At 39.5% G+C, this 27595-nt stretch overlaps 2 protein-coding genes across 5 annotated transcripts; one reads left to right on the top strand and one right to left on the bottom strand.

Annotated features, from left to right (window-relative positions):
- Positions 1-1707: 1707 nt before the first annotated feature.
- Positions 1708-5099, bottom strand: ANKRD49 (ankyrin repeat domain 49). 2 transcript variants are annotated; one of them, XM_075742380.1, is made up of 3 exons: positions 4515-4640; positions 3581-3851; positions 1708-2662 (listed from the first exon to the last, which is right to left on the bottom strand). In XM_075742380.1, the coding sequence occupies exons 2-3, from the start codon at positions 3836-3838 to the stop codon at positions 2204-2206; spliced, it is 717 nt and encodes a 238-aa protein (XP_075598495.1). In that variant the 5' UTR covers positions 3839-3851; positions 4515-4640; the 3' UTR covers positions 1708-2203. The 2 variants fall into 2 exon arrangements, with proteins under 2 accessions (XP_075598495.1, XP_075598496.1); XM_075742381.1 differs by lacking the exon at positions 4515-4640 and adding an exon at positions 4972-5099 and having other exon boundaries at positions 2060-2662.
- MRE11 (MRE11 double strand break repair nuclease) lies at positions 4582-26744 on the top strand. 3 transcript variants are annotated; one of them, XM_075742376.1, is made up of 20 exons: positions 4582-4712; positions 5342-5456; positions 5965-6097; positions 7026-7186; positions 7812-7899; positions 8815-8956; positions 10170-10284; positions 11354-11539; positions 12000-12171; positions 12915-12995; positions 13542-13668; positions 15542-15645; positions 18004-18177; positions 19338-19400; positions 20314-20530; positions 21503-21586; positions 22623-22678; positions 23147-23214; positions 24043-24121; positions 25246-26744. In XM_075742376.1, exons 2-20 carry the CDS (start codon positions 5437-5439, stop codon positions 25294-25296), a joined length of 2121 nt encoding a protein of 706 aa, XP_075598491.1. In that variant the 5' UTR covers positions 4582-4712; positions 5342-5436; the 3' UTR covers positions 25297-26744. The 3 variants fall into 3 exon arrangements, with proteins under 3 accessions (XP_075598491.1, XP_075598492.1, XP_075598494.1); XM_075742377.1 differs by having other exon boundaries at positions 4678-4712; positions 7045-7186; positions 25246-25442; XM_075742379.1 differs by lacking the exons at positions 4582-4712; positions 5342-5456 and having other exon boundaries at positions 5967-6104; positions 7032-7186.
- The last annotated feature ends 851 nt before the right edge of the window (positions 26745-27595 follow it).

Here is a 27595-nt window from a genome sequence, read left to right on the forward strand (position 1 = left end):
GTTACCCCAGAAGCACTACCACCATTGCTGATGGACTTGGCCTTGGCCAGTGGCAGGTCCATCTTGAAGCCAGCTGGCATTGGCTCTATCAGACATGGGGGAAGCTTTTCGCAGAAGCTACCCCTGTAGTCCCCCTGCTACGAAAACCTTGCCATGCAAACCCAAAACATTAGCGTACTAATTCTGTGCAGTACAGATCATCTGCTGGGCTGACAGCATTGCTGAAGTTCTACCAGTATCCTTCTAAACCACTACTGATGAAAAAAGATCTATCTGCTCAGAGTAATTGTTTTGAGAGGTACTGCGCTGGTACTTAAAAATCCTTACTCATTAAATACTTGCATTTAGTAGTGATTTTTGTCTGAAACTTACACTTTGAACCTTACACTTTGAACCAAGGTGGTGGAAAGAAAAAAAACACAGGAAGTGTACATTACTGGGCGTCTCACAGATAGCTAAATAATCCAGAGATGTTGATTTGCCAAAAGAAGTTGAAAGATTGAGAGATGCAGACTGATACAGCTGATGTGAACAGTAACACAGGTAAATTCAACTCTCAAATCAACTCTAAAAATCATAGAATTTTTCACTTGAACTGAAAACCAGAAGCAGCAAATTATCACAGAATCACAGAACGGCAGGGGTTGGAAGGGACCTCTGGAGATCCTCTAGTCCAACCCCTCAGCTAAAGCAGGATCACCCAGAGCAGGTTGCACAGGATGGTGTCCAGACAGATTTTGAGTATTTTCAGAGAAGGAGACTACACAACCTCTCTGGGCAGCCTGTTCCAGTGCTCGGTCACCCTCAAAGTGAAGAAGTTTTTTCCCATGTTCAGATGGAACTTCCCGTGTTCCAGTTTGTGTCCATTGCCCCTTGTCCTGTCACTGAGCACCACTGAAAAGAGTTTGGATGTGATGTCTCCTGTGAAAATTTATACCATTAATTAATATTTTTCTGCTAAGTTACACTAAATAGTACTCAGTACTAAGACCTGATAAAACCACCTGAGATGAAGGGTTCCAAGTCCTCACTGCAAACCAGTGAGATTCCAGCTGGCACGACTGCTGCGAGAAGCTGCACTCAAGTGCATGCTAATAACCTCAAAGTCTTAAGAAACAAATCGACCAACACACCCCACCGCCTTGAGTTTGGTTAAATGACAGCAGCCAAATCCATCAGAACTTTTGGAAGCCCAACTCGGATGTGAATGCCTGGGATTAGTAATACAAGCTATCACAAGTTAAAAAGGTGTCAATTAAGAAAATAAATGAATGGTCTGGAAATTAAGGAATTTTGAGGAAAAATAGTAGTACAGTTTTTAAACTATGTTGATGTCTCAATATTTGAGTTGGAATGAGGAATTCCCTTCAGGGATTCAAAAGTGGAAGAGAAACATTGTTGAGTGTGTCCTGCACTAAATTAGCTGTAACTAAATCAGACACAATGGTATGTTGGCTGTTTATCCTCATACAGTTGAGGTTTACTCGTTCTAACTAATGATGTATCCATGACATCAAAACTTTACTCCTCAACTTAATTTGCAAGGGAAAAGTAAACAGGATCTTCATAAAAAGTAATTCCCTTGAAAAGTGCCAGGAAAAAAATAAACCAAAACTACTTTATCATCCTATGAATAATGCTTTTGTTTTATGAACAGGTGATCACATTGATATTGAGCTTTCAATTAAAAATAAGATAATAAATACCTATGGTTAAATATTTTATTTTATAATACGCCTTACACCAGGATCACTAAACATTTTGTGTATCACCCAAATAAGTTACATTCATTCTGAGCTTTCATGCATTTTCAAAAAGTTAAATTTCTCAAAAAATAATTTTCAAGTGAGCTGTAAAAAACTCTGCAGAACCAAGCCAGAATTCTTTCATACCAAGTAAATCTTCCAGTTTTCCCTCCTGCTTTATTACAGACCGATTACAAAAGCCCCTCCAAATTTGCACTCATTAAATGGAGACTCACCAAAATTACTGAGACTTTCTAAATACCCTGAATAAGTCATAACACTTCAAAGTATGAGCGAGACCACTGAGCCAAGTTGCAAGAAGTGAGGTTTTGCCTGAGGAGAATATTAAAATATCTTAAATGAAAACCTTGTTGCAAAGGGACAGACCACCACTGATGAGCATGCAGAACAGAAACGAGAGGCAGCCAACCTCACATTCACAAGCTTAACCACAACTTTTAAGGGGACACAGCATTTATGCAGTCTTCTACTATTTCAAAAAGGTAGTGATATATATCAGTCCTCCTAGCAATGTCAAGGGCCGTTTCATCCAAGTTGTTTTTTAGGTCTGCTTTCACGTAGCGATTCATCAGCAAGAGTTCAAGGGTTTCTCTACTGTTTTTGTTTCCTGCAGCAATATGCAACGGTGTCAGCAAACCATTTGTCTGCGCGTTGATGTCTGCGCCCTGCTGAAGTAAAAACGCGGCCACATTTGTATTGTTCCACTTACAGGCGCTGTGCAGAGGCGTCCAGCCGTCCACGGTCTGCGCGTGAACGTCTGCTCCCTGGGCGACCAATTCATGTGCAATGTCCAAATGCCCGCTGTAGGCAGCTCGATGGAGCGGAGTGTACTGATCTTCATCACGGGCATTAACTGGAGCCAGCTTTTCGGAAAGGAGCCTCTTCACTGTACTCAGCTATCGAAGGAAAACAGGTAATTTAATACAAAACTCCACAAACAAGATGTATGGGGTTTACTGTTCTGAAGTTTTAGGAGAAAAGAATTTCTGTCAGTCTCAAAGTGCAACAAGAAATTTTAAAATAAACTCAGTTATTCTTACGTTGTTACTGGGGTGTTTTTTTTTTTTGTGGGGTGACTTGAGGGGTTTTTGGGGGGTGGTGGTTTGTTTTTTAGAAAGATACAACATGAACAGTCTGGTACAAAAATACAGAGACCTAGTTGCTCCACTTTGTTTTAAGCATTTAGTTGCAATGCCTTAGGAGTACCCTTGCCTTAGACCTTCTCCCCATTCATTGTGAAGCCTGTAAGTACCTCCACAGAACTGTAGGTGGAGCTTGTGTGTGTAACAAAGGCAACTAATGAATGTAAATGTACACAATTACACTTATGTAATAAGTACGTAACAGGAATCTTGGTCGTCTCTACCTCACTTCCAAAAATAAAAAGCTCTTTTTTTTTTTCTTCCACCCATAAAAAGATAGGAAAAGTCACCCATTATGTTCTCAAAGGCATATGGAGCCTTTGAGAACATAAAATTTCAGTTACAGCCTCTCCAGCCCAGTTAAAAGGCTTACTTGCCATGAAGAAAGAGCCTGGCATGCTTTCAGGTTACAGAAGTTTGGGTGCTGTTACTTTACCTTTGAACCACAATCAAAGCTTTTGTTCTGAAAGCTAATGGATCCATAGATATTTGAGTGTCTGTGGGCTACAAAGGGAGATGTTTTACATATAGCAGCTTGCAAAACCAGATCAAAATAGTTCAGAGAGATAAAGGGAAGGGCAGGTAAAATTTGTGTTTGTGGATGGAACTGTAGATATCTGCTCAAAATAACATTCTCGTCAGTGATACATACGAACAGAATAAATGCCTTACCCGATTGTTTTCAGCTGCCCAGAGTAACAATTTCTCTGGATTTTTTTCCATTTTTTTTTCTTGCATTTCATACCATTCCTCACTTCTTTCTTGTTCATCATCGTCATCATCAGACTGTCCTGACCAACAGCTCTGAGTTCCTACAGGTATCAAATGCCTGTGTGTCTCCAGCAATTCAAGTTGGTTAAAATTCTCCGTAAAGTCTTCAAACTGCTCACTGTCATCATCATCTTCATCGATTTGTTTGTCTTTATTCATCTTCAGTTAGCATCTGTATGTAGCGGATATACAATGATATTTGTAACAACTTTTACTGTTATCCGTGCACTAATTGTCAATAAAAACATCTGATGGATGATGCACACATCAGCGACACCGCGAACAGCAAAACTCAAGCACAAACTCCACGTTCCTTCTCTAAATCGGGCCGTGCCAGCTCTGCCAGCATCCCCCGGTACTACCCCGCAAGAAAAACACTGCCAGACGCGCGGTGCGAGACTGAGCGGGTGTTGCGTGGGGTGCCCTCGAAACACCACGCATTTTATAAACAAAAGATTTGGAGAAAACCCTCCCCTTCAAAGCAGTGTTTCTGCCCCGCCCCGCGCTCCTCACCGCCCTCCCTCTCCTCACGCCCCGAGCGAGGGCTGGCCGGGCCGGGCCCGGGAGCACCGGCCTCGCTCCCCTCCGCGGAGGCCACACCACCCCGGGAAGGCCTCAACGCCCACCGCGGCGCCACTGCCGCCCAGCTAGAGCCCGGCCCCGAGGCTGAGGCCGGCACCAGCCCCCCCCGCTCCGCGGCCCTGCCTGCAGGCTGCCGGGCTCGCTGCCGGCGGCCGGTCCCAGCACACGCCGTCCCTCCGCTCTCCCATCCGCACTCGCCACCCGCCCAACCCCGCTCAGCTTCGCTCGCCACCCGCCGCGCAGCAGAACGCACCTGCCGCCTCCGCCAACGGAGCGCTCCAGGGGCGGAGCCACCCGCCGGGGCGGGGCCACCCGCCCAAGCACGCCCGCCCGCCCGCCCAGCACCCGCCCAACGAGTCCTTCCGGCCCGCGCCCGCCGGCGGACGTGACGCCCGCGGCTGTCGGGAGCGGCGCTCGGCTGACCAACCGCGGCGGCCCCGCGGGACAGGCGGTGAGCGAGCGCGCGCGCTTTGAGCGGGGCGGCTCTCGCGAGAGCGGGTCGAGGGGTGAGGGCCGGGCCCCAGGCCGCAGCTTCTGCTTGGCCGCCGGCCCCCGGCGGAGGGTTGCGGCCTCCCTCGTCCCCGTTCCCCCCCCCCCCCCCCCCCCCCCCCCCCCCCCGTTCTAGGCAGGGCAGCGCCCCGGTGCGCTTCGTGCGCTGGCTGCTGCCCCGCGCTCCTGAGGCGGAGCGGGCCGGTTACCGCCGCCGTTACCTTGCGCCGAAGCTGAACCCGATGGCGGTCGTGCTCGTCCCGGGGAGCCGGTGCCGCCGTGCCCATCCGCCCCGCCTCCTGCCCGGTCACGTTTTGCGGCCGTTGCCGGAAAGTTGCGCGTTCCTGGCATGCCTCTGGGGGGCCTGGCGGGGAGGAGGCGCCCGGAGCAGAGCTCCGTCCCCGGGCGGCCGCTGTGAGGGGGCGGCGCCCCGCCAGGTGTCCGGGCGTCTTGTGCCGTAGTAAATGGTTGAACCAGGCACGGATCTCCCCTTATCTTGAGGCCGTTTGCAACGACTGACTGCCAGTTACCAGACTGGGTAGCTGATCGTTCAGCTCCCTTCGTCCTAATTCGTTTCTGTTTTTGTCTCAGGCTTTACGTAGCGTCTATGAAGATAGAAACTGATTTCCTGACCTGACTTACCAAGCTGTGGCCAGAGCCTTTTTGTGAGGAGTCTTGGCAGGAAGATGAGTACCCTCAGCTCGCAGTAAGCTCCAGTTGTCTGTGGTTCTGTGCAGTTCTGGCACGTCAGATAGCAAATCTCTTGTATGTTTGAAACGAGTTAAGAACAGCTCAGATCATCACTTGTGTTTTCCCTCAGGTCCTTGTGATCATCATACTTGCGTATATATGTAGATTACCAGTGCAGACAGAGAAATTTAATGTTTGTTCACCAGGTCTTTTATAAAGGCAGAAAACATACAAAGGATTCTTTAGTTTTTCATCGGGTACTGCAGAGAGATGGTTGCAGCCCTTTACTAGAGTAGGCTGATTGGGATAACCAAATCTTCAACTGGTTGGTTTGGTGAATTGCTGTTTATGATAAAAATAGTGAAATGTTTTGAGAGTACTACAGGAATGGTATTTTGATAAAGTTTTATAACAAATCTCCTGTATATTGAATGGCTTTGGACAGAACAGCTTACTTTATTACAGTCTGTGTTGAAATTCTACAGTATGTTGCCCTCTCCCACAAATTTTCCTGTCTTATTCAGGGATGATGAAGATACCTTTAAAATACTTATTGCTACCGATATTCATCTTGGCTATTTGGAGAAGGATCCAGTGCGTGCAAATGATACTTTTGTGACTTTTAATGAAATTCTGGACCATGCTCAAAAAAATGAAGTAAGTGCTGCTTTTTGGAAAGTAAAGGAGTGAAACCATGGAAAATACGTTCCAATCTGCAAGAAGCTTTAAAGCTTAGTCCTGGTGCAATCTTTAGTAATATCAAATTAAATGACTAAGCTAAACTATTTATTGCAACCACTTACATTTTTGTTTTAGTAAAAGGAATGCCTATTCCTTTGTGAGAGCGTTCTTACTAAATTATGACCCTGGTTGCATTAGTGGTATTTTCAGATTGCCTGCACCAGTTCCAGTTGGTATTTAGAGATGGTTTGTCACTGCAAGAAGGGAAAATAATGGGGGAGAGTGAGACTAATGACACAAAGTCTTCAGACGACTCAGAAAGTAGGAAAAAAAGTTAGAAACTTTTAGAGTGTTGATTCTTCTTTAAGGATTGAATGTTTCTTAGTCAAATTATTTGTAATTTTGATGAAGATGTTTGGGGTTTTTTTCCCTAATGCTTTTCAAAAGCTAAATATATACAGAAACTGCAACTAGTACCTTTTCAAAGTAACGTAGGAATAGCTACTGGTTTCTTCCCACTAGGTATCACAGCAATGAAAAGTATCTCTTCATGCCTGTCAAATAAAATGTTCGGGAACCAATCTGGAGACACTTATTAAAACACTTAACAGGTTTTTTTTGTTTTTTTTCGACAGTCTCAGTTGTTTTCTTTCTTATGAAGTAGAGCTCTTCATAAATGGGTCTTTTGGGGTTTGGTTTTGTTTTAATGAATAATTTAGTTAATGTTTGTTTCATGAGGAGACGAAATACCATGTCTGCAACTACCAACTTGTTTCACCTAGAACTCCAGATATGAGGAGATACGGAACTCCTTAAATGAAAGAATTAAAACAATTTGCTTAGGATTCTTTCACGGTAATACAAAATGTTGTATTAAAATAATAGAGCTTTTTGTTACATACAGGTGGACTTTGTTTTATTAGGTGGGGACCTTTTTCATGAAAACAAACCTTCCAGAAAAACAGTACACTCTTGCTTGGAGTCACTGAGAAAATACTGCATGGGCGATCGTCCTGTTCAGTTTGAAATTTTGAGTGATCAGGCAGTTAATTTTCATTATAGCAAGTAAGTATGTTCCTACAAATTACAGTGTAAAGTTTGGTTTGCGTATTGGGTGAAGGTGTTGTGATTTTTATGATTTATATCCTCCGTGTCTGGAACCCTGATGTTTTAGGCCTGTTTGTTAGGGACAGTTTACATCATCACTTCACCTCTCATCTTTTATAATCTAAGCCTATAAAGGAATGCACACAATTTTCTGAGAAACTTCTGAATGTTGTGACATTTGATACATTTATATAATCTACAGTTTCTATCTTGTAAGTACAAAGCAAGTAAACCAATTTGCATGAATTGCTGTGGTAAAATCAGCAGTTCTTTGTGTGTAAACAAACGTGGCACAGCCCAGTCCGCTGCTCTTGCACATACCACACAACATGTTGTACAATTCTTCTCATCGGCTTGCTCTTAAATAGGATCTTTTTGCTACCCTGTTCCCAATGGGAAGTGCTATTCCAGTTTACGAGTAAATTATCTTATGCTGTGCAGCTTAAGCTTATTCATAGCCGCTTAGTACTCATTTGTGCTGCTGTCATGATGTATTTGTGATGATGTTAACTTGAAGAGAATATTGGGAATTGTCCACAGATTTGCAGATATAGTTTAACTTTTTTTTCCTCTTCTTATTCAGGTTTCCATGGGTGAATTATCAGGATAGAAATCTCAATATTTCTATTCCAATTTTTAGTATTCATGGCAATCATGATGATCCCACGGGGGTAATTACTGTTGTTGTTGTTTTACTATACTATTATATTACAAAAATTATATTATAGAAATAGAGACTTGTATAGAAATGCAGTTCTTGGAGAATAGACTAGTTTTAGTTAGTTGCTCCACTCTTCACGTAAATATTTTGCGTATTTTAAGAAATTCTATTAATTAGTGACAACAAGTGTGACATTAAAAAAGAGAATGGAAAGAAGTAAAGGCATCCATATGAACTATGCTTAAATTCTTAATTTACGTAGATTTCTGTCATAGAGAACAGAATCAGTTTTCATGCCAAGAAATGGCAGCCTTTCTGAAAGTTTCTAAAATTCTATCTGTAGACACTGAAAGCTTTTTTTCTTAAAGAAGGAGAATTTGGCTACTTTGATTGCATATGCAATTGATATGCACCTTATATTTTCAAGGAAGATAATCTAATAATGATGAAATGCTAGTTTAAAAATCAACAACTAAAGGTAAGCAGGAAAAAGACATTTGGAAAGCAGCAGAGCACGTGTGCTGAATTAATAATTTTGCATTTTATATCAAATAGCAGCTTATCATGGAGATGAGCGTTTTAACAACAGAAGTTTAACTTTGGACCTGCTATGCAGTATTCAGCTGAACCAGATAATTTTCTGTAGTAGTTTGGAGACTTTGGCTGTTTGGAGTTGTTTTGTTTTTTGAATGATGTAATGTTTAATTTCATGTTGTTCAAATGAAGCAAGACTTGTAAGGAAAAGGGATTTGCTTCTCTTCCTGTGAGTACTGAAAAAAAGCTAATATGTGGCAGGGTTTTTCAACTGCAGAAGTTATTTAAGGAAATATATTCTCTCTCCCTTTTGAGACTGTTTCACTTAGATTTTTAAATACTAAATGTTATGTTATTTTTTTTTATATTTGTTCCTTAATATTTTCTACAGGCAGATGCACTGTGTGCATTGGATATTTTAAGCTGTGCAGGATTGTTGAATCACTTTGGACGTTCAAGTTCTGTGGAGAAACTAGATATTAGTCCCATTTTATTGCGTAAGGGTAGAACAAAAATTGCTCTGTATGGCTTGGGTAAGTATTAGTCTGTCAGACTGCGTTCATGTGTTACTGGAACTCAGTAGGTCTAAATCAAGTTGAACAAACATACAGGGCTGCAACAAACATGAAAGTCTAAGCAATGCTAAATTAAAGCGTATCAGTTCTGTGATAGTGTCAGTGTTCTCTTCCTGCTGCGTTGTCACTGACAAGTTTCGCTTTCCTTTTTTTAATTTTAAACCAAACCCTTCAGTAACTTTGTTTCTATAGTTTTGTTGGTCTTAAATGAACCCTGCTGAAGTTAACCATAGATAGTGCCTGTGTATGGAGTCGGGGCAATCACACTCTTAAATTCTCACTGGTGTGTATGAAGCTTATTTCATACATAGTAAGGGTTCTAATACCACAGTATGGAAGTTTTCAAAAAGTATTTGAATTTTTAGTACCTAAAATCGTTACTGGGAAACACAACAACTTTCTAAAGTACGGGTGTTGCTGCATAAAAATGTTCATGAGATGTTTCTTTGAGCTTGTGCCAGGATTATATACCCTTGACTTTCTCTGATTTAGAGATCACTTGTTCTTATACAAAATATGTAAACTCCAATGGGATTTTATTGCAATGCATCCATGGGTCTGGGTGGCTTGGGTTGTTTTTTTTCTTGTTAAAAGCGTCAAGGAAATAATCAGTGACAAACAGTTCAGAAGTACTGCACACTTTTTCCTGCTGTGTGGGAAAGCCCAGACTTTGCAGAATTCATGTTTTTTCTTATTTTGTAGAGAATTTCAAAGTATGTTTAAGAACTCCATCTCTGTTCAGTTCTATCTGTTTTTAGATTCCACCTTGCAACAAAATATACTTCTTACTCTGTCATCAACAAACAAAACCCTTTTTCTAGTATTTTTAATTCTGCCCGTAGTCAGTTGTTTGGCACAGAAAACTGGCAAGAGATTTCAAATCAGATGTAGTTAATCAAATGGGTTTAGCAGTTGTTTAAAGGTAGATTTCTTGTTGAAATGCCCTTTTTTCAGAAGTCTCTCTAGTAAAATTTCCAACTTTTTACTTTGATCTGTTCAAATTCATAATCACGCCTCAGACTTCTTAGGTTGTGGAAGTGAAGATCTGATCTTGCCACAAAGTCATGTTCTTCATGGTCTATTAAAAAAGAGTTGCCAACAAAAATGCTATAAAATAAAGGGTTGGTTTACCTCACAAAAATGACATAATGTTTTGGTTTGTCCACTCCAGGAGCTATTCCAGATGAAAGGTTGTATCGTATGTTTGTCAATAAACAAGTAACCATGCTGAGACCAAAGGAAGATGAAGACAGTTGGTTTAACTTGTTTGTGATTCATCAAAATAGGTAACAGTATTGAATAAATTATGGTGACTTTTGAACTTACTGTGTTACTTCATTAAACTGCCTTGAAAGGGATAGGTGAGAAAGCCAGCTATGCTACTTGGTGCTTGTGAGTAGCTGGTTTCTTAAGATTTTCCCAAATGAGAGCATTATTTTACAGCTCTTCTTACAGAAGAATCACAAAGGAAAAGAGTTGAAATAAATGAGTTAGGAATGTTAGGAAATCTCATCCTAAACCCTTACATTTAGGGGCAGTGGAAGGTTTGTAGTGTAATATGCATATAATTAAATCTCATCTGCTTGTTAGAGCTGAAAGAGCATTAAACTTCATATTATATTTTCTATCCATGTTTGAACCATAATTTGACAAGTACTATATCTTCACCTGCACTGCTATGCTATACTTCACAGTTTCTCTTGAGTAGAGGATCAGTAGCACGCATTCTTTCTGCCTACACACTTCTCGCAGCAGTGGTAGTAGGAACAGGCAGAGTTCTCTTCCAAATCCTTTCTTACACTTTTTCCTGATTAAGAGTGCAATTCTCATGTGCAAGTAACGGTGAGGCAGAAGTAAACAAATGTAGCTCACATAACCCTATGTACTCATCTCTGTCCAGGTGGCTGAAAGACCTCACTCCTCCTCCATCTCCTCTATCTTCTGGAAAGGGATGGGGGGGGGGGGGATGTCCCCCGTGCCTGTTTATTTCAGTGGGTTTTTTTGCCCCACCATTTAAAAACAAAACAAAAGGCTATGAGGTGCTATAAAAGCATTCCTATAGGAAAAAAACCCAAAACCTTGCAAGCAAAGCAAGAAGAACAGGGAGATCCAAATAAAAGGAGGGGAGCAGTAAAGAATGAGCTGTGTAAGTGGCCTTTTTGTTTGAACAAACACTTTAAATGATTGTGTAAGGAATAAATGTGAAGAGTACCTGATATGAAATGTATGTCAGATATTTTTTTCTGGCATTTCTGTATGACTTTAAATCACACTGATGTTTTTCTCCTCCTTCACTGTCCCCTTGTCCACCCGTGAATGTCCACATTCTAATTATTTTTCTCTTTTCTTAAACAGGAGCAAACATGGAGCTACCAACTACATTCCAGAGCAGTTTTTAGATGACTTTATTAATCTTGTTGTGTGGGGACATGAACATGAGTGTAAAATAGCTCCATTCCAAAATGAACAGCAAGGTTTCTACGTTTCTCAGCCAGGAAGTTCAGTGGTGACATCTCTGTCCCCTGGAGAAGCTGTGAAGAAGTATGTGATCTTTTCTTTTTGTTCTTCTTTATCCCTTGCCTTATGTCTTCTGTGTGTTGAGAAAGGAAAAATGCTTCTATTAGGCATGAATGGACTTGTGTTAAAGTGTGGAGTAGCTTCAGAGTGTGACATAACAAATGAAGTAGATGTGCCTAGAATAACATTTGTTTTACTTAGCATTATTTTACTTAACATTTGAAGCAAATGGAACTTATCCAAGACTGGTTACACCCCAGTATATTGGAATACAAGGAACTGTGTACATGTGCTTGTATATGGGACGAGCACAATCTGAATATAATAAAACTGAAGTGTGGCAGGGCCAACCCTGAAGTACAGATCCAAGAACTTCCTGTAGCTTTTAAACTTTTGTCCCTGAAAAGTAAACATGAATTTAAAACAAGTCTATACCATGGTTCATTTAAGTTTATATTCTAGTAGGTTGCCTTTCTCCTTCTAGACACATTGGTTTGCTGCATGTTAAAGGGAAAAAAATGAAAATGCAGAAGATTGCTCTAGAGACAGTGCGGACTTTCCACATGGAGGACGTTGTTCTAGCTGATCATCCAGATCTTTTTAATCCTGACAATCCTAAAGTAACTCAGGCAATACAAGCATTCTGCATGGAAAAGGTAACTTGTCATGCTAACAGTATATGGATAACAGTGTGTGGACAGGGAATAGGGAATGGGATCTGTGACTGGTTTTGAAACGGGAAGATGAGAAGTCTTGTGTCTTGCCCCGTATTACTTGAGATGGACTCGGGCTCTGTTTCCATAGGAAGCTAATTCCATTACATTCACTGCAGCCTTGGCTTCCAGATTCCTTGGCTTCCAGATTCCTTGACTGGAATGACCTATTAAAGTGGGCTTTATGTGAGTCCATATCGTCTTTGTACAAAAACTTCCACGTAAGAGTGGGGCAGTGTTGGATGCGCACTGTGGAACTAGCGTGAATACATGCACCTACACCCTGAGAGCTGGGCGGCGTGAAGTGGCAGAGGAGCTAACCAGGCTTATTAATTGCTCTTGGTTCTTAGGTCTGTATAAGTCTCTTCTTGCTTTTCCCTGGAACTGAAATTTAGCAAAGGATAATGGCTATAAAGTAAAATGATATGAGTGATCAGTGATGTAGATACTGCTGGACTGCGCTATATCTGAAAGATAAGCCTTTCATTGTGACTTTTTTCTCAGTCATTGTTATAGCTTTTGGCTGGATACTGGTACATAGGTGTGCTCAGGAATGAGAGCATATCCTATAATTAATTATTTTTGTAGCTTTTCCCTGCAGCTGGATGTATTTTAAGTTATACTTGAAAGGTTCAGGCATCTGTAAGAGAACAAAGTGGAGCTGAATTTCTAATTCTGCTTCACAGGTCGAATTGATGCTGGACAATGCAGAAAGAGAACGCTTGGGAAATCCACGCCAGCCAGAGAAGCCTCTCATAAGATTACGAGTGAGAAATTGTTCAGTTTGGATTGCTTTATTTTGAAAGGTCACTCTGAAAAGTTTCAAAGCAAAGTTGTGGTTTTTGTATAAATAATATATAAAATTTCATCAAATATAAATCACCGTCATACAATGATCCTGTTTACCTGTGGTGTAACTAGCGTTCTGTGGTAAAAGATGAGATTGGCGCTAAGTGTACTTCACTGCTGGTCTGAGTAAGGGCATCGGCAGTGGCTATTTACAGAGAAATTTTTCTTAAGTCATGTTATCCTGTGTTTGTTCCTAACCTAATTTATGGAAACTGTACTGAAGGCTATATGAAGCAAGTTAGGAACAAGTTACGAATCTGGGCTGTTATTAGCTATTCTGTTGATTTTATTATTACCTATTATTATCAACTAACTATTCTGCTTAGTATGGTAAAGCATTAATTTTAGATTGTCTTATTTTTTACTGTAATTTTTCCTTTGAAGGGTAACAAACTCATCTTGATTTGTGTGGCTTCTCTATTTCTGTTTGTTTTACACCTTAAATTTTTCCTTTCCTCTCTTAGGTTGATTATACGGGTGGCTTTGAACCATTCAGCATCCATCGTTTTAGCCAGAAGTACGTGGATAGGGTGGCAAACCCAAAAGACATTATACACTTTTTCAGGCATCGTGAACAAAAAGAGAAAAATGGTAATTATAGAGGAAGGCATCATTGGCTTGCCTTGGTTTTCATTCTTCTTCCTTTATTTGTTACCCAGCACTTGCAAAGGCTTGGTGTCTACCATCTCATGTGATATAGGAGGGGTAAAGATGCATAGTCTCATTTAAGTGTGTATATGGCACAAGTATTTATGTTCTATTTCTGGGTTTGTCTGAAATTCTGATATTCAGCATAACATCTTCTGACAGTTATTTGTAAATAATTCCTTTTTCTTTGACCTCAAACCTTACTGAGTTGTGGTAATACATGTAGTCCCATACCAGACTGAGTTACCCCATGATTCTATGATAATTACCATGGAAGACATTAAACATCTCACTCCTGAGACTTCTCAGAATGAGGTGGTTGGTTTTGGGCACTCTGCAGGAAGAGAGATGAGTGTTGTACTTTTTCCTTTTGTTCTATAATTTTATTGCTGTAGTAATTAATTTGTTCATACCTAAAATAGTAATGGAGGGGATGGGCTTGAGAGATGTTTGTATATTTTAAAAAAAAAAAAAAATCCGAATGTACGACAGTATTTTGTTTGCCCTAATTAGTCATGTGTATGAGGTGCTCTTGGCTTGTCTGTTCCAGGTATGTCGCTATTCAAGCATTTGTGCAAAACAAATAACAGCTGTTCCTATTGTAGCATTTCTCACTGTGCCTAGAATTTTTAATAAATGGTTAATAGATGTTACCCAAATACTGGATTTGTAATAGTTGCTAATGAAGATACAGCTTGCAAAAGAACATACTGTGCTAAATAACTGTTAATATTTCACATTAGTGCACTGTAAGTACTCCAATTCCATTGACAATTTTTACTTACACTGTCAGTTTTATAAAGTTCACATCATTTTTCATGAATAAAACCTGCTTTTAGTGAGGTTTTTGTAATTACGCTGTATTGACTTTGGTTTATTCTGCTTTATTGTTTTTTTTAATAGTTGTGTAATCTCATAAACATGGAGTACAAGATAGCTACCACATCTGTCACCATGTTTCACCAGTATATTTGAATTTTCTTACTTAACGTTCATCTCAGCTTCAGGAAGGGAGTGTAAAAAGAATATCATGGATATTTGTGTTGCTTTATTAGATATCCTCTAATACAAGGGAGGTGGCTAATAAAGCAGTCAAATTTTTCAGTACATGTGCACATAATGCTGCAGTTCAGTACAGGTGATGTTAAGACTTCATGAGTTCAGAAGTTGCTACTGTTTCTTTTGTTATAGCTGCCTATATAACAAAGCTAACAAAACGGTGGTTTGTGCCTGCATGTGGCGGATATCTGGAAGCAATCTGTAGTCACTCTGTATTGCTTTGTGTGGTACGTGGTAACCTTAGTAATTATCCCTTTCATTCTTCTGTTATTCCAACCTTGCTGCCTGAGAACAAGGGGCAGCCATAATGAGCTCTGAACATTTTCTACTGAAAATCCACCAGCATGCTTTGGAGGAAAACTTCTGTGGTAACAGAGTTACTTATAAAAAAAACCAAAACAACCCATGTGCTTTGATGGGTCCTTTGGTTTTCTTCCATTTGTGATCTTCTAGAGTTCAAGTATAATAACCTTCAGGACGTAGTGTTCAGTTTATAATTCCAGATATTTGGTAGTTAGAAGAACGCTTTGCATCTGGTAGAGGTGGAGTTTCTCTTGTACAATTATTGTATCCCTTATGTTTACCTGTGTTTCCAGACAATAGACTCTATGGTTAGAACAAAAAACCTTTATATATAAAAAGGACCACAATTCTTAAGAGGCCTTTGTTACCCCTTTTTCCTATTACTGTTTGTGGGATGGTAATAATTAAAAGCTGCAAACCTGGGTGATAGTGCCACTGTGCTTTTGTATTCTAGACAGTGATCTTAATTTTGGAAAACTGGTTAGCAGACCAGCTTCTGAGGGGATGACACTGAGGGTGGAAGACCTTGTAAAGCAGTATTTTCAGACAGCGGAAAAGGTATCTTTCTACTTCTTATGATTATTTTTTAATGGAATATAATCTTTTTATTTTTTTTTCTTAATGGAAGTAATGTGCTCTGAAAAGACTCTGACATTCACCAAGAAGTTAATTTATTTCCTATATAACTGTATATGAATTCCTATGTGAACTGTATGTCTCAGTTACTTGTTATATGAAGACATGCTGGTTTGAGAACGTTATGATAACTTCACTGCCCTGTACTAAATGGTGTGTCATGTTTTTACAGGAGGAAAATGCTCTGAGTGAGAAGCTAATTTATTATAGGGTCTGTGTGAGACTACCATTTACTGTTACCAGCTGACTTGGAGTAACTTGTTACTTTGCAATATATTTGTGTTCTCAGACATGGTGCAATTCCATATTATATTTAAAGCAGAGCAGGGAGAAGGAAGAGAGCCCCCCCAGTAGTTTGCTGTATCCCCACCCTTTCATTAAACCTGTTTATTTCCCCTTCCCAGCACCCGGGCAGTAGCATCTCAGAGGTAATCGGTGAGTCAGATGCCCAAATGCTTTGTCTAGATGATCAAGCATAACTTTCGGAAACTACTTCAGGACATGTTTTGTAGAAAGTCATGAGAACGAGGGTTCCTGAGGCAAAGATCCCCCAAATTATGTCATCTGTCCTAACCTTAGACCCATGTTAGGTGTCAGTATTAGATGGCATATATCATACCCTGGAAGGGCTATTTGACTTCTGAATATCATAGGGAACCTCAGGTGACTAGTTTAGAAATAGGTACTACTTAAAATGTATGCCACCCCTAAATTTCATGGGGAGGGGTAGCAGCTCTATTATTCTATGAAAAATAAATTTTACTTTTAATCTCTTTTCCTCCCGTATTCTGCAAAATTGTCCCATTACACCATCTTCTCAACTTGTTTGTACATTCTTGTGTAAACAGCTAGGTTACCGGTCCCTGCAGTTGAGGCCTGGCATCAGCAGCTCAGCATCTGTAAAGACCTGAAAGAATCCGTTGATGTTCTGGGAAGTCTTGCAGTAGAGGGATAATATGTTTTAAGTTAACATTGGTAGTGGAAGAAAGAGGGAGGGAAAAAGCATATTGTGCCCCAAAATTATGATAGCAATATTAAACGTTTAGATAGCTTGTGCTTCAGGCTTTGCTAGACACCTGATCTTGTCTGATTAGGGAAACAAAAGAGTCCTTGGACCCTGAGGTGGCACAGGGCTGTAGTTGGATATTCAAAAAAAGATGAAAAATGTCTAACAAGTACCAGACTCTGTTCAGTTCCAGTGTTGCTGGTAAGCTGAGGCCTGAGAATGTAAATCACTGCTATTTGTCCTTTTAGCAGGCTTTTTTTTTTTTTCTTTTTCCTTTGGAAGAAAGCTTAGTTGCTGAAAGTCAACATGAATGTTCTGCATCATTACAATCAGTCACTCTTTTGAGATGCTTTTTTTTTTGTTTGTAAACTTTTGTTTTATAATAACTAAAACTTATTCCTCTGCACACCATTATTTCAGGAAAGGTTTTATGCTTCCGATGCAACCCTCAGAACAGTTTCTAAAGGACACCTAGAAGGATCAAAAATCATTAATAAGCATATATAATGCTTATTACTAAGAAATTATCTGTGCTGTAGTTTACAGACAAAAGGGATTGCTATTTAAACCTTACTGTCTGTATGGGGGTTTCATTCTCAGAACATCTCATTTTACTGTATTGGGAAGGAGAGCAAAGAGAATGGCTGTGAAACACCACCAGTAGCATCTACTACTTTTACTAATTAGTGTCTGTAGTAATATCTTAGTGTAGAAGAATATCTTGAATATCATCTTACTTGACGAACGTGTGAGAACTATTGGTATTTGCAGAATGCATTTCAGTAGAGTAGACTTCTGCTTAATAACTCTTAATGCTTCATAACCATAATTTGCCCTGCTCTGGAACTGCCATTTTTTAATGTTAGAATTTTACAGTAAACCGAAGTAATTTAGCATCTGTAATAACTCAGGGCCTGTTTTTAATAGTGTTTTTATGTCTCTGCAAGTTGATCTTAACTTCAGTTTAAAAAAAGGAAGGGAACTAGGAAAGAATACAGTTTACCTTCTCTTCTCCTCTCAGCAATACGTTTCAGACAAATTATTTTAAGTAAGACTAGTACTGTAGTTTCCTTACGGTTTATGAAACTCTTCTTTCAAAAGGGTTGCAACTGTATTATGATGAGAAACATGTTTGCTTATTGCTTGGCTTTTCTCTGATTGTAATCTTGGGTTTTGGAACCAACAATGTAATATTTATATGAAACAGCAGGAATATTACTTGCTTGCTTTGATGGCAGATGCTTCTTAACAAAGTGTTTTCCCCAATTATAAAGAAAGTACAGCTTTCACTTCTAACTGAAAGAGGAATGGGAGAAGCAGTGCAGGAGTTTGTGGACAAACTGGAAAATGATGCCATAGAAGAGTTGGTGAAGTTTCAACTAGAAAAAACACAGAGGTATCTTAAGGAGCGTCGCACTGATGCAGAGGAAGAAAAAATAGACGAGGAGGTAATATTTTGTTAATGTTAATTCCTTAGGACAGGTCAAGACAGATAATAGAAAAAACAGTGCTCAAACCTGGTTTAATAGACTTGCCTGTGTGTGGAGCATGTGTGACACTCGCCTCTAGTGATTTTCTGGAATTAATAAATATGGTGATCAGGTTTCAAATACATAGTTTAAAGCTTGTATTGAAAATGAGGTTTTGGTATGCTTATACTGATTCTCACTTTATTTGCACATAGAAAAGATCTGTCACTCCAATATATATCTACTGTGAGAAAGATGGCAGATATAACTTCTTCTTAGCTTTTTCATACTGGCTTAGGGAAGAGTATAAGAAAAAGGCAAGCATAAAGGAAACTTTTCCTTCCACTAGGTTCTGACTGCTTGCAGCTCAGGGCCTCCCAGAGAGAAACCTGTTTCATGTGTATCTAGAAACCCCTGATAGACTTCTCTGTCAACCTGCTGAGCTTCCACATGAGCCCATGGGTTCAATTGTAATATTCCAGCATTGTATGACAAGTTGTTCTGCAGTTCAACTGTGCGCTGTGTAAAGAATAATTTGGTGGGAGGAGAAAGGTTGCATCTACCTGTTTCCTTGCTGATTGCTTTAATTCATTAGGAGTTGAAAGAGACCATAAACAATCAATGCCTGAAGGCTTTCTGTGCCACTTGTGGGTTTTTGTTTGTTTGTCTTTTGGACTAGTATCTTCCTTCCCTCTTACCCATCATACCTTTTTCCACACTTGACAAGTTGAGCTTTCTTAGTTGTACATGTATTGCAATGTTTGTCTCTTCTCAATATTGTCATTTTCTTTCTTGCTTCTTCATCTCTACCCCATCTTTTCCAGTTATTCGTATTTCACTGTCCCTTATTGTCAAATTATGTATAGTCTCCTCCTCTCAAATGTAGTATCTCCTACTTTTAATTATGGCCCAAGCTGCTTTTTATCCTCAGTGGTATAGCTCCAGTTATTAGTAGAATCTGAGATTCTTATACTGTAGGACAGCATGAAAAGACTCCAAAGAAACTGTTCAGTTATTCTTGCAGTTTTCTTTGCCTCTCGCATGAGCTAGACTTAATCAAGTGATCTCAAGTCTTCTCACTGTGTTTTGATTGTTGTATGAAATTAACTATCATTTTGATGGGAACTCTTTTTATTCAGGTGCGAAAATTTAGGGAGAGTAGAAAAAAGAATACTGAAGAAGAAGAGGAGGAAGTTCGTGAGGTAACTCCTTTGAATTTTGAACATAGGGTGAAGAATGGAATGGTGACTTCTGTGTATGAATGAAGTCACTTAGCTATGCTTCAACATTGTCCTTGCCAAAATGTCCCTGTCTGCCTAGGGAAGATTAGTAAGTCATTTTGAAATTTTGGTTGGTATAATATGTGCCTAAGCTACTGCTCGATTTGGCTTTTGAGATCTCTCTTGTGCAAATTTGTGAACCTGAATGTTCATTTGTTCTTGCTTTGTACTGAGGTTCGACCAGGCAGGTGACCTTCAGAGATCTGTCATCTTAAACTGTTTATGATCTCATCGCCAGTGGATGTGTGGATGGGCTGTACTGAGTGATGTTACTGGAACAAATTGGTATTATTGGTAAATCTTTAGGTACTATTGTCCTCATCAGCAGTCTTAGAGTCTTATATCTCTCAGAGATCCATATCTCAGTTGCATATGTCTTTCCAAAGAGAATTGCCAACCACTGATGGCATTGGTGCTCCTTTGTGAGACTGGAATGAAATATTGAAAAAAGGACACCTGGGGTGAGATTCAGCTCTCCTAATCTGAGGTATCTTATGTGAACTAGTTGTCTTAAGCACCCACTGTCATCAGTGGAGCCCAGAGGGTGCTTCCTTGAGCAGATGTACACAGCTGGCACAGGATGACCTGAACTGTTCACCTAACTCCACTGACAACGTATCATATTAACTGGCTCCATTCTGTTATGAGAACTTAGCTAACTACTTTATAGGTACACATCTACATTAAACAGACTAAATACCGTCCCTGCCTTTTGACAGACTTCCTTGTCTTCCATAAAGCTGTGGATTTGGGTCTTCTAAGCTTCAGTGGTTTAGAAATATGTATCACAACTAGGATTTAACAGTGGTGCATTTCATCTTTTGTTCCATTTCAGGCAATGACCAGGGCTAGAGCCCACAGATCTGAGGATGCAGTTCTTGTCGCAGCCTCCAGCGATGAAGAGTTCATGGATACAGGGATGAAAAGCACTGGTGATTCAGATGATGGTCTTCCTGCAACACTGAGCCGAGGAAGGGGTCGGGCAAGAGGGAGGGTAAGAGCTGCAAGAGGACAAAATTCAGCAGCAAGGGGTTCATCTCGAAGGGGAAGAGGTAAGAAAACCTTAACGTTCTTTGTACTGCAGTTACTGACTTTTTTTCTTTAAAAGGTGACTCTCTTCTGATGCTTCCATCAAGTGGAAATTTGTTGCTTAAGGACTCCTACTGGAAAAAAAATATTCACAAATATTTTTGGTATCATGTTGCATATAGTTGACTGCCTTACAAGGCTTAAGTTGTGACTTTTTCACAGGGTGATTAAAAAATAAATATCTTGCTTCCCAGTTATGGAAACAGAGTAAACTCTTAAAAGATGCGTTATTGGGAAGGCCTGTGCAATGAAATGCATGGATAAACCTTTGTTACTGCCAAAGGTAATGCATTTGATCAGTATAGAGAAGAGGTACAGATTATCTCTATCCTAATCCAATTCACAAGAGACTTCATTGTTCCTAGTGACTGAGAAAACAGGGACTGTTTCCTAAGCAAAATGAATTAAATAGCTCCTTGGCTATGTGTGATTGTGCATTTTACAATGATAGCAGTACTTCATATATATATATGTATGTATATATAGTATAGCATTACACATAGATATATATATATTAAAAAAAAATAAAAAGATGGAGTTGCAGTAATATACTCCTTTGAGTTGTCTCAGTAATAGGCCCAAAGGTCTAAGAGCAGAATGAGTTGAAACAAAGGCTGTCATCTTAAGACTGATTTGATTAGTGCCTTTAAACTAGTTCTATAAGCATGTGCTCCAACAGTGCTGTGATCCCATCAGAGCGGGGGGGGGGGGGGCGGTGTGTGTATTAAGAGGCCATGTCTGCTGAGGTTTGAACATCTGAGCCAGAGCAGCTCTTCTGCATGTGAGGGCTTTCATTCAAGGAAGAAAGTGAAGGAGTAAAGAGGAATGTAGGCTTTTAAGTGACATCCCATTCAGTAATGATAGACTAAAGGGCTAAAAAAAACCAAAAAAAATAACCACTGAACAGATTTGTGTATTGTTTATTATCCCTGCAGGAAGCACTAGCCAAGAGTCAGCTACAAGCAGCAGAACCTACAAGCCTGTATCTGTGCCTGCCAAGAATATGTCTATCATGGATGGTAGGCCTTCAATCTGTCCATTACTCTAATCTGCTCTCTCAAATTGAAATGAAGGTGTTTATTTAATGATGAAGTGCCTTAATTGTCTTTAGTCCAATTCAGATGTGAGAGATTCTTTTGGTTCTAATGAAATAGAATAACTGACAGTGATGAGAGAAAGAAAAATGGAGGGGAGAAAAAGAATAGTCATATCCTGCTGTCGTGGGGTAAAGTGAAATGTGTCAGGAGCTTCTGACTAGAACTGGAAATAGGGAATATCTGACTGTATGCAGTTCCTTAAGAAAAAAACATAGAAGGAATGTGACTTAATAGCATCTGTCCTATGCAGAATATTCCTCAATGGATAAGGAGTGTAAACTTGACTGATGTTTACAAGATGGTAAGCTTTAATGTAAATCCATTTAGTCTTATATTATAGCAAGTTATAGAAACACCAGTTTGACTAGGGAATAGAAACTTATCTGCGATTTAAACTGCATCTGTGAGAGTAGCCCTGCCTTGCTACAGAGGACAGGCTCTGAGGAAACAGTGTAGGTAATCTGAGTATTAAAAAAATACTGCTGACAAATCTATACATGAATCCTGCACAAAATACCCAAAGGTAAAGTGAATTTTAAATTAATCAGCAAATTACCTAATTTTTAAATTGCTCAGCAAATGACATAAAATACTGCAGAGAAATCAATTTTAGCAGTTGTGTTAATGCCTAAACTGTCAGACATAGAGGAATACCAGTTCTGGTAATATTTTTCTCTTCCTCTTAACCTTAGTTACTGAAGGTTTTTCAGCCAGACTGAGAAGCACCATTTGTTGCACAGAGAGTTAGATTCCTGGGTTGTCAGATTCTAGCAAAGGGTTAATTTACGTTTTGGTTTGGGTTTGGGGGGTTTTGCTTGGTGGTTGTTTTTGGTTGGTTGGTTTTGTGTTTTTGTTTTGTTTTTTTTTAACAGGGTATTTTGCAGAGGAAATGCATGCTAAGAGGAAATGCATTTTATTGTGTGAACACTTTGAAGATATTATATTTGTTTTATTCTAGCCTTTAAGTCTTTGAAACCAACGGCCTCCTTGAATTCATCTAAATCTTTCTCTGAGGTAAGAAGCATCTTGCACAAGTGAAGTTGCGCTGCCTTTTGCTGTCCTCTGATTTGACAAATAAATCTGTGGTCAAAACATTACCTTAAACCACTAGATGTTCCCAAGCTATCTGTTCCAATAATAGGTTTCTGCATGTTAATTGGTAGATGTTTTGTACCCTTTTCTGGTATGGAGTCGGTCTGAAAAAACCAAAGACCATGTTTTCTTTGTGACCTCAGTCTAAGGTACAGAGTGTATATACATGAGTATTTTGTGGGTTTCTGCAAGATCAAAGGTCTGAAGAGCAAAACTTGTGCTGTATTTGCACATTGTACGGTTCTAGCCTGGAGCCCTGTTATGTGTATGTTAGAACTAAGGTATATAGTTGAAAAAAAAAATTCTCTGCTATAATATTGTAGTAGTGTACTATATCTCTGTAAGAATAAATTCTGTGAAAAAGCTTTATAAATTATATCATTTTTTCAGGATATTATAGATGATGACTCCGATCTAGAAGACATTTATACTGTTCCTTCTTCCAAAGTAAATCAAAGGTTGGTATGTTTAAGGTCGGTATGGAGCACCTCTCCTATGAGGACAGGCTGAGAGAGTTGGGGTTGTTCAGCCTGGAGAAGAGAAGGCTCTGGGGAGACCTTAGAGCACCTTCCAGTACCTGAAGGGGCCTACAGGAAAGATGAAGAAGGACTGTTTATCAGGGACTGCAGTGATAGGACAAGGGGTAATGGGCTTAAGCTAAAAGAGGGTAGATTTAGACTAGATGTTAGGAAGGTGGTCTTCGCTGTTAGAGTGGTGAGGCACTGGAACAGGTTGCCCAGAGAAGTTGTGGAGGCCCCATCCCTGGAAGTGTTCAAGGCCAGGCTGGATGGGGCTTTGGGCAATGTGGTCTAGTGGAGGGTGTCCCTGCCCATGGCAGGTTGGAACTAGATGATCTTTGAGGTCCTTTCCAACCCAAACCATTCTGTGATTCTGTGTTTACTTCATGAATGCTAGCGTGACTGCCTTATTTCTGATTTGCAGTCAGCAGAGTCCAGGGATCTGATCCACTACCTGAAAAAAACAGATTTTTAAGAAAATCATAACACTATTTAGTGAATTTACATAAATTTTTACCTATTAATGTGGATGATCTTTGTATAACAATAAATTGGTCTACTGATTGAGATAAGCTAGGTCAGAGTTTTAGAATTAATATGTTTGAGGATTTGAATTGTTCTGCTTACTGTTATTTCTGTTCATTCTTAATCTCTGTATTGGTGGTCCAAATCTCAGTTGAAAGGGAAAGTTATTGGAATGTCTGGTAATTGAGAACACACTGATGCTTTTTTTCTTTTTTTTTTTTTCCTCTCTTTGTATGTTTGAAGGTTGTCAACTACATCTTCACTTAGTAAAAGAGGTTCACAAAGCCAGACATCTAGAGGAGTTGATTTTGAGTCAGATGAGGTATGGTTTATAGTGGTCTCTTATTTTGTGTAAATTTCTGTAGCTTACTGTTTTGCAGTTACTTCAATAAAGCATTTCAGAGTAAAATTGCTTTTTTTTTTTTTTTTTTTAATTTTTACTAACAGGGCTAGATTATTGCAACCAGATGTAATTAGAATATAGACATAATCCTCAAAAATAAGGCTAGAAGGGACCTCAGAAAAATATCCAGTCCTTTCCCCCTTCAATTCTTAATCAGTTATTTTTCATTCCTGAAAAGTGTGCAATGTTGCCTGGGGAAGAAAGTAAACATATTTTCTTCTAGTGCTTGGCTATGTCCTTTCATTTGTTTATGTATTTTATTCTAGTAAAAAAGAATTTTATTTTTTTGCATTTAAAAATGGCTATTTTCTGGGACACTGTTGTTTTATTGTTGCAAATTATGTGTACACTTTAAAAAAAAAAATTAAAACTGTCTTCAAGTTTAAGATGTCTGTTCAGGCAGTGTGTATCTGAACTGCTAGGAAATTATTTCTTCCCTAATTAAACAAGTAGAACTTTATTCATAGTTTTGCACTGAATAGAATACACATTATACTGTCGAGCACTGTGCAGTTTGTTTTCACAGACTAGCAGACTGTCTTGTATGGTCAGGATCCCCACCTTAATGGCAGATGTTGACCACTTACAAGAAAATGTTAAATTCTTGTCCCCTCTCTCCACTATGCTGTCTCTTCTTTTTGTGTCTGAAATACCAAACTACGTGTTTGCCTGAACATGCAAAAAGAAACAGTATTTTTTTTGTTCTTGCAAATCTCAGTAAATTATGATGAGTGATATGTATGTGGACATAACTTCATTGAGGTATGTGCTGCTCCTAGGTCACACCTGAAATATAGATTGTTCCTTGTTTCAGAGTAGCTGTTCTGATCATATTGACTTAAACTCAGTTTCTGTTCTCTGCACATTTATGATCTGGGCTTTTAGATCAATGGATAATCTCTCTCATATCAAAACCAACAAAACCAGGTCTGTGAGAAAACATGGAATAATGTGACCAGGCTTTCTAGTTTAATGTAAAGGTGACTTGACTTTTTATGACTCAGAATGCATGCTAGTAATACATATCAATTTACAAATTGCAGGATGAATTTGATCCATTCAAAAGCACTGCAACATCAAGAAGAACTAAGTGATTTCTGGCTCGCTATACAAGAGGGAAACATGGAAGTTAGTGAAGAAAATGGAAAGCGGTTTGCAAGGCATTCTGTATGTGACATCTCTGTAAATGATGGCTTGCCTTCATTTTTCACTTCTATGAAATGTTTTTGGTTTGGGTTGTTTGGGGTTTTTTTAAGTGGAACCAAATTTGGTATAAATTGGGTGTTGCATTGCTTGATGCATTGGACTAGAGTGTCTAATATTCTGAAGTACTGCCTGAAACTGCAAGTTCTTTCTGAAACTTCTAACAGCCTGTTTTCTGGGATGATAATGTAAATAATAATCATATCTTTTATAGAAAACTCCATCTCTTCGGCTGGAATTTTTTTAAAGCAGTAAATTCATAGTAGTATGCAAGTATGGATATGGACATGGACTTGGTCAGCATAATGAAACTTGTACTTATTTGCAGTTTTCCACGGATACAGTTGAAAACTCTGAAGAGTAATAGTTTGACCCAAAAATACAGTTTTCAGTATTGAAGCTGGAAAATGTTCTAATACTTTCAACTTTACTAGGAGAACTAAACCCACTGTTGCAGTTATTAAATGCCATAGTATGTAGGAATGAATTCTGCTCTGTAATTCAAGAGCTACCAAAGACTTCAGATTGAGTTTTACATCTTATTCACTTTTACATCTTATTCACTGCGTTAAGGGCTAGAACCTTACAGCTTCACTAGGAATGCTGCTTGAAGAATAAAGCAATCGAGCCAGTAATGGGCAGGACACCTTTTTGTTAGCTGACATTTTTCAGGTATCTGCTTCCTCAGCACGCTTCAGTAACCCTTCTAAAATGTCATCACCATTTTCCAAATATTCTCTAAATGAGGCTTTTAAAATACAGTATTGTATTCAAAGTGCGGGAACCACTCCTTCTGTTGAAGGAGCTAAGACCTAGACCTATTCCTCCTTCCCTCTTTCCCCAAAAAGTGTTTATCTAAAGTGTTAGAGCTAATCAAAGAAAAGGCCAGAAGAGTTCATCAGCTAATGCCCCAGCATGTCAGAGAAGCACTAGATATATTGAGTAGCTGCAGCCATGCCTTTGCAGTTTTACTTTCTTCTTCAAAGAGATGGGATTGGGCAATTGTGTTTCTCTAGCTCTCACTGAACGTGACTGTTGTTACTTTGCATGTGTGCTGTAGCAGGGAACCTAAATGAGCCTTGAGTTTCCTGAAGACTTCTATAAAATGATCAAGACCTGCAAATTTCTACTGTAGACCTTAGTAGCAACTTACCAAGCAGTGCTATCGCTTAAGGTATCAGCAAATAATTTGGTAGTCTGGCTCTTTCCTTTCACTAAGGGCTGTAATTCCTTTCATCAAAGCTATAATATTACCTATGAAATTAAAAAGCTGCTGTAAATACCCTTCAAGGTGAGGGTTTAGAATTTTTTTTTAAATAAACTATTTCTGTTAAGTAAATTGTGAATGTCAGTTGTATGGACTACATTGAATTGAGGGATTGAAATGTTTAAAACACTTTGCTGCTTTATGTAGCTATCCGTATGTAGTAGCTCTGGCTGGGGTGGAGTTAACGTTCCCCATAGCAGCCCATGCAGTGCTGTGCTCTGCGCTTGTAGCTAGAAGGGTGTCGATACCACACCAGCGATGTGGCTGTCTCTTCAACACCCCTGCAAGGGCCGGTAGGCTCAGCTGACCCCAACTGACCAAAGGGATATTCCATACCATATGGCATCATGCTCAGCAATAAAAGCTGAGGGAAAAGAGGTGGCGGGGGACGGATGGATGGAAATAACACTTGTTATTAAGGTTTTTCATCTTATTTTCTCCTGCTGAGGACGGGGAAGGAGCAGCTTGGTGGGCACCTGGCAACCTTCTAAGGTCAACCCACCGCAACAAATTAAACCTGTTTTGTTATCAAGGCTTCAAAATCACCTAGTTTGTTGTTTCATTAAGGTCTTAAGGGGACTTCGAGCAGTTCTCGAATTGTCTTGTAGAGAAGATAAAGATGGCATCCTTCACTTTGGGAGGAAAATGTAACCTGGTGTGTGTGGAAAATCTGTACAGTAAACAGATACTTGTAATCATTAATGTGATTTGTTATACAAGGGCGGGAGGGTAAGATGCTCAGAAAATCAACACTGTTTCTCAGAGGTCACACTGGATAGTTTTCCAAAAGTCACTTCTCACTCAGGTAACTTCTAATCCACCTGCCCCAGGAAAGCTTAAAAATTCAACAAAGCTGCAGTAGTGAAAGAAAGATTGATTGATTGATTGATGGGGCTTTGGGCAACGTGGTCTAGTGGAGGGTG

Source organism: Balearica regulorum, chromosome 1, assembly GCF_011004875.1.
Source record: "Balearica regulorum gibbericeps isolate bBalReg1 chromosome 1, bBalReg1.pri, whole genome shotgun sequence".
NCBI classification, from domain to species: domain Eukaryota; kingdom Metazoa; phylum Chordata; class Aves; order Gruiformes; family Gruidae; genus Balearica; species Balearica regulorum.

Excerpts from the sequence above, each read along its gene's own strand:
- ANKRD49 (XM_075742380.1), bottom strand. The coding sequence starts at position 3,838 with ATGAATAAAGACAAACAAATCGATGAAGATGATGATGACAGTGAGCAG. Across the intron at positions 2,663-3,580 it reads GGGCAGCTGAAAACAATCGG|CTGAGTACAGTGAAGAGGCT; the intron begins GTAAGGCATTTA and ends TTCCTTCGATAG.
- MRE11 (XM_075742376.1), top strand. The coding sequence starts at position 5,437 with ATGAGTACCCTCAGCTCGCA. Across the intron at positions 12,996-13,541 it reads AGCCTCTCATAAGATTACGA|GTTGATTATACGGGTGGCTT; the intron begins GTGAGAAATTGT and ends TTCCTCTCTTAG. Across the intron at positions 20,531-21,502 it reads TTCATCTCGAAGGGGAAGAG|GAAGCACTAGCCAAGAGTCA; the intron begins GTAAGAAAACCT and ends TTATCCCTGCAG.